This window comes from Hakea prostrata, chromosome 8 (genome assembly GCF_041222555.1).
Source record: "Hakea prostrata isolate BN-2017 chromosome 8, UWA_Hpros_2, whole genome shotgun sequence".
Classification (NCBI taxonomy): domain Eukaryota; kingdom Viridiplantae; phylum Streptophyta; class Magnoliopsida; order Proteales; family Proteaceae; genus Hakea; species Hakea prostrata.
Genome location: NC_142607.1, coordinates 9,390,046 through 9,403,349, shown reverse-complemented (window position 1 = coordinate 9,403,349; position 13,304 = coordinate 9,390,046). Strand labels below are relative to the sequence as shown.

Sequence of the window (13,304 nt, the reverse complement as noted above, 5' to 3'; positions counted from 1 at the left end):
CACTTTTTAGTTCTTTTGGGTTAGAAGTATTCCTGGACACTTTAGATGATTTTCAACCATTCCTTAGGTTGCAGTCATGGTGGAGGTGATCTTATCTTTCCAGCACATAAATCAGCAGAAGCCCTTTAGAACATGTGGTCCAGAAGGGAAAGATTCATGGAGCTAGCCAGCCATGGATACTCTTTTCCTTTCCTTTCCTTCTATCCATGCATTTAAAAGTACAAGGATGTTAATCAGCTCGATTCTAGAGAAGGCTGATGTGATCTGAATCGGATCAAACCCCACCAAACTTTTGTTTCTCTAATTTTTTATAGACTGCAAGTTTGATAGTGTGATTGGACAGTGATGCTAGACAAGCAGCAGAGAGAAATTATTTTTCAATCACTGTCAATGCAACACTAGAACTTCCCCAGAAGAACTACAAAATCTTGAATTGATCCAAATCACATCCATGGCCCGCAGATGGTTTGGCAGAAGTCAAGCCAGGCCAAAGCTGAACATTTTTGCTGTGCAGGCTTGTTAGGAATCAGTCTCTGAATGCCAGACGAGGTCAGTTCATGGACCACTCACCATTACCAGAGACCTTCACTGTTCACACTGATTGAAAGGTTGACTACTGAGCCTTCTTGTCTCCCACTGGTAAAGCTTTATCTACTCTACTTCTCATCTTACCCAATTTAGTCACAACATCACTCAAGATTCAGTTCTTTTATTTAGCTGATGATCGTGTTAAAAGAATTAAACAAACTACTTCTTCAACCCCCCATTCCTGGGTTGATTAGAAATCATTTTTCTCTGAAGGGTCATCAGCTATGAGAACTATTAATTATAATAAAAGAAGAACTCATGAACAGCTCATGGGAGCTGGCTTCCTCATCATTCTTCATTAGTATACACCTGCAAGGACTACATGATTCAAGACTGGCTTCTGGGAATATTATGGCTTAGAAAATGCTCTTATTATTTTTATTTTTTTAATTCGAGGAAAAGTAAAGATTGGAGGGTTGGATATGATCGAAGGTTCTGTCATGATTAAAGAATTTGATTATTTATAACATGGGTATGGGTCATTCTGATACACAAACTTAACTATATATATATACATAAACGTTTCATTGTTATAATACTATCAATTAATAAAGCAAACTGAACCCAAACACTTTACACAACAAATTAACTCATAAACTTAGGCCATAACCTTACAGAAATGATTCTGATTCAATATAGCCACCATTTAACAGCAAAAACCAACTTTCTGATGATTTAAAACCATGAATAGTCATAAAGAAAATGTCGCTTCCGTGATTCTTCACAGCATATCTCTTGAGAAAACTTACTATAAAAGATAAGAAAATTAAGAATGGAAATTTCATTCTCAAAGGTAAGTATGGTTTAAGTAAGATTGTCAACGTCCATAGTGAGATGCAATGAAATCTGTTTCTCTATTGATTGATGTGAAATAGAAATGTAATTTATGTTTTTGTCCACACATCTAACTCGAAGCCTTGCAATGGATGATTTACCAAAATATCCATGTAACCCAAAATCAATCAACTTATAAATGCAAAAAATGATGACCACTAAAGACTAGGAACTAGAATACAAATCAATAAATGATAAAGACCCATCATCTGGAATCATGATCAATTGGGAAATATGTATATATGCATGTATTACTTAATTTTGTGAGAGTTTTTCACCATGATTCTATCTCAGTAAAATACGTTAATAAGAAGATATTTATGGTGGTATCATGAAAATGGCAACCCAAGTGAATGATACAACTAGAAACATAGCATTTAAAACACACACAAATTTAGTCACCTGGCAACTCAAGCTTTATTTCTTCTCAAATCTCAACCAATTGGGTGTATTTATCAAACTTTTTAGGTTGGTATACAAGAAAGAAAAATAGAATCCAATGGTGTTGAAAAGGAAAATTCAAGAAGGAAATGATGGGTCACTGCAGTGCCATTATGCCTGTATATGTCTCTAACATGGTTTGCACATGCTCATTGATTCCTATGGACCAATTCATATACCCCACCTTTAAGGATCTGTTTGTCCTTGAATTAGCAGAAGTAAAAATGTGTTCCTTATCATCTAATGTGTCTGGTTTTAGGGTTTCTTGATGATAGAGATAAACATTTTTCACCTATAATAATGGAGCAATAACCATGCTAAGATAAAGAACCACCTGGGAATGAAAAACTAAATAAGATAAAATAAAACAACAACAACAACCAGAACACATAATAAAACTGCAAGAACCACCCAAAAAGGAAAAGAACACAGGAACACAGGTGGATCTATTGCTGCAAAACCTCTTCTGTAGATATTATAATGCATCAAGGCATGTGTTCTGAACAAAAGGAGATTTAAACTTGCAACTGAAACTCTATTATAGTATGTTTTACAGGTAAGACTCTGAACAAGAACCCCCTTCGGATCAAAATAATATACTCTCAGGTGGAACATTTTGAAAGGATGTGAGCCTGAACAAATTAATTCCATGTAGAACCTGCAGAGTCTTCATGATCATGTATAATTTATGAACATGGCCCACCAATCGGTGGTCCAGATTGATGAGGACCACGCGTAGGGCTAAGAACAATCAGAGGCATTAATCTACATGGTATACTATATGCTGCTGCACTACCAAAGAGGAATGATCTCTTCTTGTTAATCAGTGACAATGTCAATGTACATTGGTGTAGCCTATAAACAGCAGATAGGGCTCACCACCTGAGACTCACCTGAAACTGATGAACTGTGGCCCCCCACCATCCTTAGTAAATGGCAGGACCCACACTTCTGATACCACCTAAATCACAGTTTGGGTTTTGCAGTAACGTCAGATGCATGGAGGGATTTAGAGAGAATCAAACTGAACGTACCAGTTTGGTGCAGTATTTTTATGCAACGGTGCTGTATTACACTCACTGTTCTTTTTACCTCTCAGTGTTCAGAGACACAGTGCATGTACTTCATTCATCTTTATCAGTTGATTAATCTAAACCCAACTCATGAAATTAGTTAAATCAACCTTAATTAACACGGCATGCACGAAGGATTATTAGTAGTTGGGGTTTCTTGCAGAACAATTAAAGCATATAATACAATCAATAAGTGAAGCTTAAACCAAAGCAATATATAATAAGATTAGAGTCAAGAGACTGTAACAAAAAAAACAGCAAATACTCATGTTAAAACCCGTCTTCTCAAACCCTAAACCCTAGTACTCAGTACTCACTCAGACATACAGAAGATGGAAGGAGACCAAAAAGAGGGACAAGAAGAAGGAATATTAGAACTCAGAATTGAAGAAATCAAACAGCACGTGTGTTTCAAGTTCAAAATATGTATTTAAAAGATTTTTAAAGGGAAAAAGAAAAAATCAAATTCAGATTCAAATTCAAATTCAAGCCATACATGTTTATCATCTAGGAATGGTGACTGGTTGAATCATGTCGTTCATTCCCTCCTTGATGATGCTGATTTGAACTACTTGCCTGAGGATCATTAAGGCCGGTGGTGCCGCCGCCGCCTCCGGACAACGGGCGATAAGCATTAAGAGCTGCAAGCATTCCCAAGTGACCCTCCGACGTGCCACCGCTCCCAACCATGCCTGAACCCAACTGCTGTGTAGGCAAGAGAGCCATAGGGGTTGGGAAATTCATGAAATGTAGTCCACTTGACATTGTCCCTCTATACATATTAGTGTTGCTCAAGGAAGGAAATGTCCATATAGGATCAGTCATGGAGGCTTGGCTGTTAGGGTTAGTAACCATCCAAAAATTTGCCGGAATCTGCTGTCCATGGGTGGTTGCCGCCTGAATTGGGCCGGAATTTGATTGCAATAAGTAGCTACCCATCTGTTGTTGAGAAGGGTCTTGCTCTTGCCTACGCTTTCTGCATCCAATGCCCATCTCGGCCTCCGACGACATGTCCAAGCAAGGGTCACGAAGCTCTTGTTTAGTGGCATGTAACATGGCCGAAGGGTTCACATTGTTTGTGTTGAAATTGAGAAGTGTAGATGAAGAACTCTCCGGAAATAGAATTCTACGTTGCGAATCATCGATGTTTCGCTCCCATTCATTTCTCATCCGTAGCTGTTGAGTAGCTGCAGCAAAGTTCTGATTGAAGTATGAGGTTCTAAGCTGAGACGGTGCTGAGATGCTCGACCCCGAGCTCCTGAGGGAGATGTTGAGAGAGGTGAAGTTGGCTGGAATAGTACCAGTTCCGGTGGCAGCGATCACGGCTGGTTCTGCTTGTTGGAGGAGCCATTCGATTGTTTCACCGTCTGACTTATGACCGAGCTCTCGAGTGAGCTGAAAGACACGAGCGGCGCAGGTCGCCGGCATACGAATTCGACGTCCTCTGCCGTCGACTTTAGTGTGTCGATCTTTGGTGGAAGTTCTCTTCGGTGGTGGTTTTGTTGCAGGTTCAGCTGGTTGGATTTGAAGTGAAGAATTGTTAGATGATCGGATCGTGCTTGTTTCAGCTGATATGGCTAGAGATGGGTATCCTGAGCTTGAACACACATCTTCTTCTTCCTTCTTCTCTAACAACTGTAATGGAAAGTTGGGTCTTCGGATCCCATTCTCTCCTTCCATGATCAGATAAAAGATTAATCTATACTTCCTTAATAACACATCTAGTGATCGATGAAGGGACTCAACTGTAGATGACCCCCTTAATTCAATTACATGTGGTGATGTGGGTCTCTCTTCTCTTTCTCTCCTCCTTTTCTTCTCTCTCTCATACACACACAGCTCTTCTCTTCGACTGCGATTGCTTTCGCATTCGTTTGAGAAAGAAAGACAGTGTAGACTGTATAGAAAGGATAAGGGAAGAACCCAAGCTTTAAGCAAAATTTTTTAATCAGTGAGAATCATAAAGGAATGTTTCTGGGGAAATTTTCTTTTCTTTTTACCGATCGATGCTTTTATTTTATTATTTTTATTAAATAAATGAATAATTCTAAATACTGCAATTTTTTTTTATTTTGATAAAAAAATACTGTGACCCTTTATTGTGGTCGGACAGACCCATGGTTCAGACTCCACGTGCGGTGCCCTCTATCATTCAATTCATAAAGACAGTGGTGTCCGAGGTGGGACCCAATCCCAAGTCAAAAAACGAGAGGACTGAAAAAGAAGAGATAATCAGATGGGTCCCATCTCATTCAAGTAATCATTGCTCTTTTCCCTTTGGCCCTTTCTCCTTGCTGTTAACCCTAGCTGGAATTTTATTTCTAAGTAAAAAAAATACGATTCACCATTTCACCCTTTGTTTAGGGGTTATGACTCTTTCCTCCTCTATCCAACTTTCAAGACCCCTTCATCGGACCAAGAAAAATGCTTTCTTTCACTCTCTCAATTCCTCTGCAATGTTTGTTTCAAATCTTAATGACTTTGGCTTCTACATATTCATCTTTTGGCCCTTTAATTTACTATAAAAGAACAAATTTAGGTACTCCCCTTAAATTTGTAAAAACAAAAACAATCCCCTTATTTCATTAGGGTATGGGGCAAACATAAGTTGTTGGGCTAGGAGATTCCTTCAATCATAAAGTAGAATTTAGCAATACAAGTGAAGAATATATGTACCAATGAGGTCTAACTTGCAAGCTAAGATCTATTGCATAATTGAAATTACTAGAGTAATTAAGGTTTTGTGTGGTTGGATAGAAGCGGTCGGTTGGTCGGTTGACATTTGTTCTTTACTGTAATCATAGGCTTTCCACACTACAACATTACCAACCATGCATGAACTAGGTAAACTGTTGTTTAATTACTACAATTATGGTAATTAAGGGGTTGTATGGCAATGTTCATGTTTCTTGTTTTGTATTTTTCTGCATTTTTGGAACAGAAACAACACAAAACATGTATGTGAAATCCGATCTGTTTCTTGTGTTTCTTTTCTTCCATTTTTCCCATTTTTTTTGTATCTATAATAGTGCGAAAAGAAGGCCTTGCTCCTAGTTGTTAATGAATAGTATCCATTTTTTAAAGGAACCATGCTTTTGACACAGTTTTGAGCTCATTTTGATAATTTTTCATAGTAAAAAAATATCTCCTAAAGAGATGGAATGATATTCTTGTCTTTTTTATATCAAAATATAACCTCCTATTTTAAAACCCAAACAAACTCAAAGTTTCTCCTATGTTTCATTTGTCTTTCTATTATAAAAACATTTTTTCTTGTGCAATTCTAGAAACAATGAGAAACAAGAAAAACTTTTTCTTACCTAAAAATAGGAATCAACGGAACAAAAGCATTACCCTAGAACCCCTACCCTAAAACCCATTACCCTAAAACCCCTACCCTAAAAGCAACTAGATAAATGATGTAGCACAAGTAATGTTTTGCAGGAATCCATGCATGGAAGGTCTCTTTTTCCAACAAAGGTGGGTTAAATTCAAGCTAGCTATTAAGTCCATGAGATCATGTACTTAAGTTTGATTAACTTGATGCTCAATCAAATCAGTATTTAGTTTGCTTATCAATGTCAGCTTGTACTTGCTCTCCTCTCTCTTCACTCATTTTGAGACATAATCACTTTCTATTATAACACTAACAAGGAAGCTAAACAATTATTGTGCATGGGAAAACCTTACAGCCTTAGCTTCTTACTTGCTGGTGAACGACATAGATAAAGATATAAAGATGCTTCCTGTATGATCCAAAGGACACATTTATGCATGACCCTGTGTGAAACGCAACTCATCACTAGACACACCCAGACTCTATTGTTGCGTGGTACCAACAAAGAATTCATTGCTCATTGTTGCAGCTCTGCCCCACAACCACCCACCGGTGGTGGTGGCCACTGCACAGTGAGCACCAACAGTGCCGCTCGTCATAGCTGCTTTGCAGCCAACTATATATGCCGGTGAGAATAAGATAGCTTACCATCCACCTCTAACTATTTCTATATTTGTCGGAATGTTGGTTGTAATAGAGATATATAGAAATTTTCTCCCACTAAACCAGCCATAAAATACCCAAATTTCACACTCATAATCACTCTAAATTCATGTCTTAAAGAGTCATCAAGAGTCACAAATCAAATGGTTATTAAGAGAAGATCATCAAGAACTCTACCCACCTGTCAAAATTTGCTAATTAGGGAACAATGGTGATGGTACTTCTCATTTACTTTCCCATGCTAGCTTGGAGACCATTAGACCAACGATCTAAATGACAAAGACAGCTCAAGAAATAATGTAATTATTCTACATTGAATAAGGGGAAATGTATGTAAAAATTTCTAGTCTTTTTAATGTTCCATATATGGTCACTTCTCACTAGCTATCAACAATAATATAAAGTAAGCTTAAAACAAAAACTTTATAGTAGTGTTATGTGGGAGTAATAGGGGACATGGATAGAGAGAGAAAGAGAGAGAGAAAGAGAGAGAGAGAGAAATGGGAATGGTTGAAGGGGAAGAGATAAAAGGAAAGGTAGAAAAAGTTGGGGATCCACAACCCCAAAAGATGTTTAGGTGGTAGCTGGCCTTTCTTTCTCTCCTTGACAAAATTGGATTCCTTAATCACCAAATATTTAATCCCCTCCATTTATAGTCACATGATATGGTCTGCATCATTCGTCTCTATTCTAAACCCAATCACCATGCATGGTAGTTTGGAATTGATAGATGGGGATTTAATTTTCTCATTTTCCTTTTATGGTTCATTCTATTATAGAAAAAAACAGAAGGGTTTGATATTTTTAGGCTCCCTTTGGTTGTGAAGGGAATCAAAAAGAAAAGGAATGATTCACTAAAAGAGAAATTATTTTAATCATTACCCCTGTGACTACATGATCAACAGGTTGTATGGTAATGTTCTTATTTATTGTTTCTTGTATTTTTTTGCATTTTTTTCAAATAGAAATAGGTCATAGCATATAAGTTTAATTCAGTCTGTTTCTTGTGTGTGTGTGTGTGTGTGTTTTCTTCTTCTTTTCATTTCTTGAATGAATTGGCTCTCTGGCATAGTTTTGAGTCTACTTTGAGAACTGATATTTTTCACCCAAGAAAAAAATAAATATTTTTCTTGAAAAGGCTGAGGGGTATTCTTGTTTTTTGACATCAAAACATAACTTTCTATTTCGAAACCCTAAAAACTCAAATTTTTCCACGTTTCATTCATTTTATTAGTAGCAAAAACTTTTCTTTTCTTGCATAAATATACATGATTTTATTGCACCCAAGAAGAGTGAGGAACAATGAAAACACATAAAAACAGGAAAATTAAGAAAATTCTTACCTAAACATTGGAAAATGGAACAAAAACATGGCCATACAACCTTAAATTTCACTTTATTTTGCCACAAATTCGTTTTTGAATTTATCAATTGAGTGAATAAAAATCACATGTAAAATGTACCATTAAGAAGCTTATCCAATCATGCCATGATAATTACAAAATATGCGACAACACAAAATATATAGAACCTAAAGATTCCAGTCTCGAGTCTGTACTGAAGGATTGATGAATCTGATAAATTCTCATATGCATGAATGGATATAAGACATTCAAACCAAAGAAAATGGAAATAATAGATGTACGACATTCAAATCATATGAAAAGATTCAAGCGTTCCTACGCTAAAAAAAAAAGGTGTTGGGCTTGAGCTTTAGATTTTGACCGTAGAAAGTTCATTCAATGGAGGAGACATCTTTATTTTTTAACAGTTAGGATGGGTCCCACAACCAACCTCTTCAAGGTAGTGTCTTTCTTAGAATCTCATCACTGGCGGAGGAGGAGATGATGGATTGAGCTGACAATGCCACGTAGGCTCGACAGTTGGAATCTTCTTGCCTGGGGAGCAACCAACCAACTCACACTGTCAGCATACACGATCGATCACTCCGAAACCTTTTTCGTACTGTTCTGCTCTTATTTCATATAATTAGGGCTGAAGTCATTCATCCACTTTTTTCGTTTTGCCTTTTTCAAAAAACGCTCCTCTTCCTCTTCCGATTCCAAGAACTTAGGGCTGACGTCATTATTAATTCTAGATTTTAAAAAAAAACTGGCAGTTGTGTCACATCATTTCCCGCTTTTTTGTCTGCCGCTATGCTGGAGTTTTATACGCTGGCCGCCACGCCACAGTGCCACACACCTCACCATCATCATCTACTACTACTACTATTTACTACTACTATCATATCTATATCTAACACTCCATTATTATCAATTTTTTTATTTATTTCTTTCGAGGTTTGATTTTTTTTTTTAATTTTTTAATTTTTTTTATCAATTATTTGATGTGAATCGCCAACCAAAAGTCTTTAAATGTGAGTCAACATCACGACGACATTGTTTCCTGATCAAACGAAATTATAGACTATAAAGAGTGTGGGAAACCACCACAAATTCGGAATTTTTCAGACTGTGTGGTCCCCACTGCCACCTCTAAATTTACTATTATAATTTCAACAGCCAACCACACCTCGCTGGAAATTTTAATTTTTAGTGCAGTTATCTGGTCAACTCATAGTTGACCAATTCTACTACCATCATTTTTAGCCACTTTGCTACAGTCCTATGCTTTAACCGTCGTGCTTTTCATATCGGCCTTCAGATCGAGATTTCGATTGCAATCTGGATGTCGGCGGTTAAAAATCAATGGTTGAGATCGAGATCTTAGTTAAAATCTCGACAAATCCTTATTTAACGGCTGGTAGTATCGTCCTGTGCCATTATGGCGCAGGCGGTGCTCTGTACGAACAGGGAACATGAGTACCCGATGGGATTGTTCTTTTCTCCTACTCCTCTAACACACATTTAAGAAGAGACTTAAATATGAGTATTAATTGAGAATTAATTCCAACTCTATGATAACGGTTTTTAAGAATCTATTATTTGAAGAACAGAAGAATGGATGGCAAGTGTGAATTAATAAATAAGATGATCTGTTGTTTTGTTCTCAGAGCCGGTGAGAAAAAAAAGTAGTACAAATAATTGCTTTTATAGGACATGTAAGACATGGTATATTTAAGAGTCAAGACTACCTCTAACCCCAGCCCTTCTCATAAACCACCTCTCAAGACTATCTCCAACCCTAGTCTTGCTCATCAACCACTTTTCCTTACTCAGATGTCCCATGTTCTTACTCGAAAATTATATTCCCAACAAGAAATACTTCTAAAATGTACTTTTTCAAACATTTAGTTTTAAACAAAGAGTAATCTCTTAGCACAAAAACATAAAATTTTATATAACAACTGGTCTCCCAAATTTTGCTGCTTGTATGTCATTTGAATCTTCTTCTCTGGACATAATTTGAGTGAATTCCAATAAGACTTCTCGATTGTATTTGTCTCATAAGAGTGCAGTGATTCAACTAAATGACATGATGCAGTTTTAATAGCTTTCTTTCTAGAAAGCTATGATGTCTTTATGTGTAATAATGGGAGAAGATAAGTTTATGAATCTTTCTGATAATAATATATAAATAAATGGAGTATGGTAGTCCATTCCATTAATATATTATATATATTGAATATAATATGCCTACATAAAATGAAGGGTTTGTTCTAACTTGGATAATAATTGATTGTCCTCATGACCATTTTAAAAAGATGGCTTCTGCTCTTTGTGACCAAGATTGAGTACGTTAAACGTCTCCCATCATATTATTTTCTAATGGAGGATTGCCTTTTATTCTTTTGTCCTATAGAGAGGGTAAAAATGATAATTTCACATTTAATTGAAAACTTATATTGTGTAATATTTTGTCTTAGTTTATATCAAATGGTTATATACACTTGATTATATAATATTAGACCTTGATGAGTGAAGTCAGTGCTAGAACAATGAGTAAGAATGAAAGAAAGGAGAAAACACATTCAAGTGATTACGGAGTTCAGCAAAAAATTTAGACTACGTCTCCAGAGCTCAGTTTTGAATTCAATGCACTATTGAAAAGCCCTGTAATCTTACAAAAGGCACAATAATCCTATGCGAAGAATGAATCTCACACTAGAGATACTAAAACTATAACAACAACCACAAGATTATAACCATGAAAACTAAATTCAACCCATAGAAGTGAGAAAGAAGAAGAATATAGAAGCCCTAAACAAAACAAAACATAAAACCCTAGGACCTCATCGCATTCCAGCCCAAAAAGGCAATACATACCTCATTTCATGAATAAGTGAACTTGGCGCCAATTTAAGAATAACACAAGCCGGAGTGAACATGAATCTAGTTTCGCCATAAAGGATGCCAAGGACCGATATCTCGCCGGGATTTGTCGGTTCGCCACCCGGTGAACCAGGCGAACCAAGATTTCTCCGACACCATATCTAGCGATATCGCTGCTGGCTGCTGCTATTCCTTTCTCTTTCTCTTTCTCTCTTTCTTTCTTCTTCTTCTTCTTCTCCAGCGATGTCGCCGCTGCTACCACCTCTCTCTTCTGTTTCTTTTTCTTTCTCTCTTTCTTTCTTTCTTCTTCTTCTTCTCCGATGATGTCGCAGCTGCTACTACATCTCTCTTCTGTTTGTTTTTCTTTCTTCTTCTTCTCCTCCGGCGATGTCACCGCTGCTATCAGTTTCATGATCGTCAACCAAAAAAAACAATTTTGAAGTTTGTCGGACGATTTTCCGGCGAATATGTGAAATCTCGACTTTCGGTGAGTTATTTTATTCCGCCCACTGGCGAAATGGGCGAATTTTGCCGAAATTCAAAATATTGTTCCTTGAAGGATGCAACCTGTGAGGAAAATTACAAATTAACCCCTCTCATATTATCACAAGAATTATGATGATGTGCATACATTAATCTTTACAAATTTTTTATTTTCACATTTAGGCCAAGAGCTGATAAGATGGCAAACACATGGAACCCTTTTGGGCCAGCACCACTTATTATTATTATTTGATGAGTTTAACTATTATGATTATTATTTTCCATTCCATTGTTGAATTGGGCCACCAACTTAATAGAACACAGGATAACCTAAGGACAGTCCCGTACGTACTCATGGTTTCCAGCCTCCAAGGTCCCAAGCTTAGGGAGAAAAGAGAGGATATTAGTAATCACTTGAAGGGTCCTCTCCACCTGATTCTCCCAATAGAATTTTAAACTAAATTGATGGTCCATTATAATTATAAATATTAGGGTATTTTAATTATTTATTATTTCAAAAAAAAATGGATTTTCTTTTTAATTGGATAAAATTACTGACATGATTTTTTTTTTCTTTTTTTTTTTGAGGTAAGCTGATATGGCTTTCATGTTGGAGTAGGTTGTTTCCCAAGTTGTACATAGAATAGGGTATCCATGTCTCCACTGTAGAAGGCCAAAGGATATGCATTTCCTAGTGGAAGTACTGGTCAAAGGTTACAAAGCACTATCACATCTCAATCAAAGAGATTCCACACTGAGCAGAGAAGTTTCTAGTGGTATATAATAAGAGGGCTAAAGGAAAAAGGTGGACTTGTTATAGAAGATCCCTAAACCATCCTATGGAAAGTATGAAAAGTTTTCAAGGCCGTCATGTAGTTTTCTTCCATTTTTTTTTCATCACTAAAAAAAGCAAAAGATAACTAATTTTCTTCCCTGTAGGCTTCCCCTTCATAGGCCTACTAATATCAATTTTGTCATGTGTATACTTTTCACCACTGAATTGGTGTTTTCTTTTTTTTTTTTCTCAAAAACCATCATTTTGTACTTTCAAAGAGCAAATATGACTTAGATTCCATTTCACCGAAGGCTTCTACAGAAGTAGAAACCCCTCAATTGATATATTGGATGATGTCGATACAACAAAAGAACATTCGTAGGAAATTGAGATGGTAGGCCATATTCAACAAATTGCCCTTGTACGAAGAAATTATATATTTATTCTTTTCTCTCTTTTTGTTTAGTTTGAACAACAAACAACCTATTCCACATGAAAACAAATAAGTTGTAGGTGCTCTCCCCAAAATCCCGAAAATCTTTAGTCATGGAAAGATTTCTCAATAAACAATATATAACCCAATTAAATCTAAGTAAAAGAGGTCTTTGAAAATCCATATGGTTCTAGGTATTTTCTTTTCTTTTTTTCTAGCTGAAGTACTTTAAAACTCTTTGCTCTTTCTTTATACTTAATGTTTATGCTTGATTTCATTAGGTCTCAGACAAAACAGAAACCAAGCATAAGCAAAGAATTAGGATTCATTCCAAATGTTGGGGGAGAAGATTCGAATTCAATGGTTAGCAAATGGGATACTAGTTTAGTAGACTACATAGAATTTTTTTTCCCTTGTCAAACAGAAGATCCCCATTTTCCCTTAT

General features: G+C 36.5%; 1 protein-coding gene across 1 annotated transcript; it reads right to left on the bottom strand.

Moving 5' to 3' along the window:
• LOC149006734 (transcription factor TCP15-like) lies at nucleotides 1-4,717 on the bottom strand. Its single transcript, XM_089166577.1, has one exon. The coding sequence runs from the start codon at nucleotides 4,614-4,616 to the stop codon at nucleotides 3,444-3,446; it is 1,173 nt and encodes a 390-aa protein (XP_089022703.1). The 5' UTR covers nucleotides 4,617-4,717; the 3' UTR covers nucleotides 1-3,443.
• Nucleotides 4,718-13,304: the final 8,587 nt, after the last annotated feature.

Bases quoted from the DNA above. Each gene is read 5' to 3' on its own strand.
- LOC149006734 (XM_089166577.1), bottom strand. From the start codon at position 4,616: ATGGAAGGAGAGAATGGGATCCGAAGACCCAACTTTCCATTACAGTTG.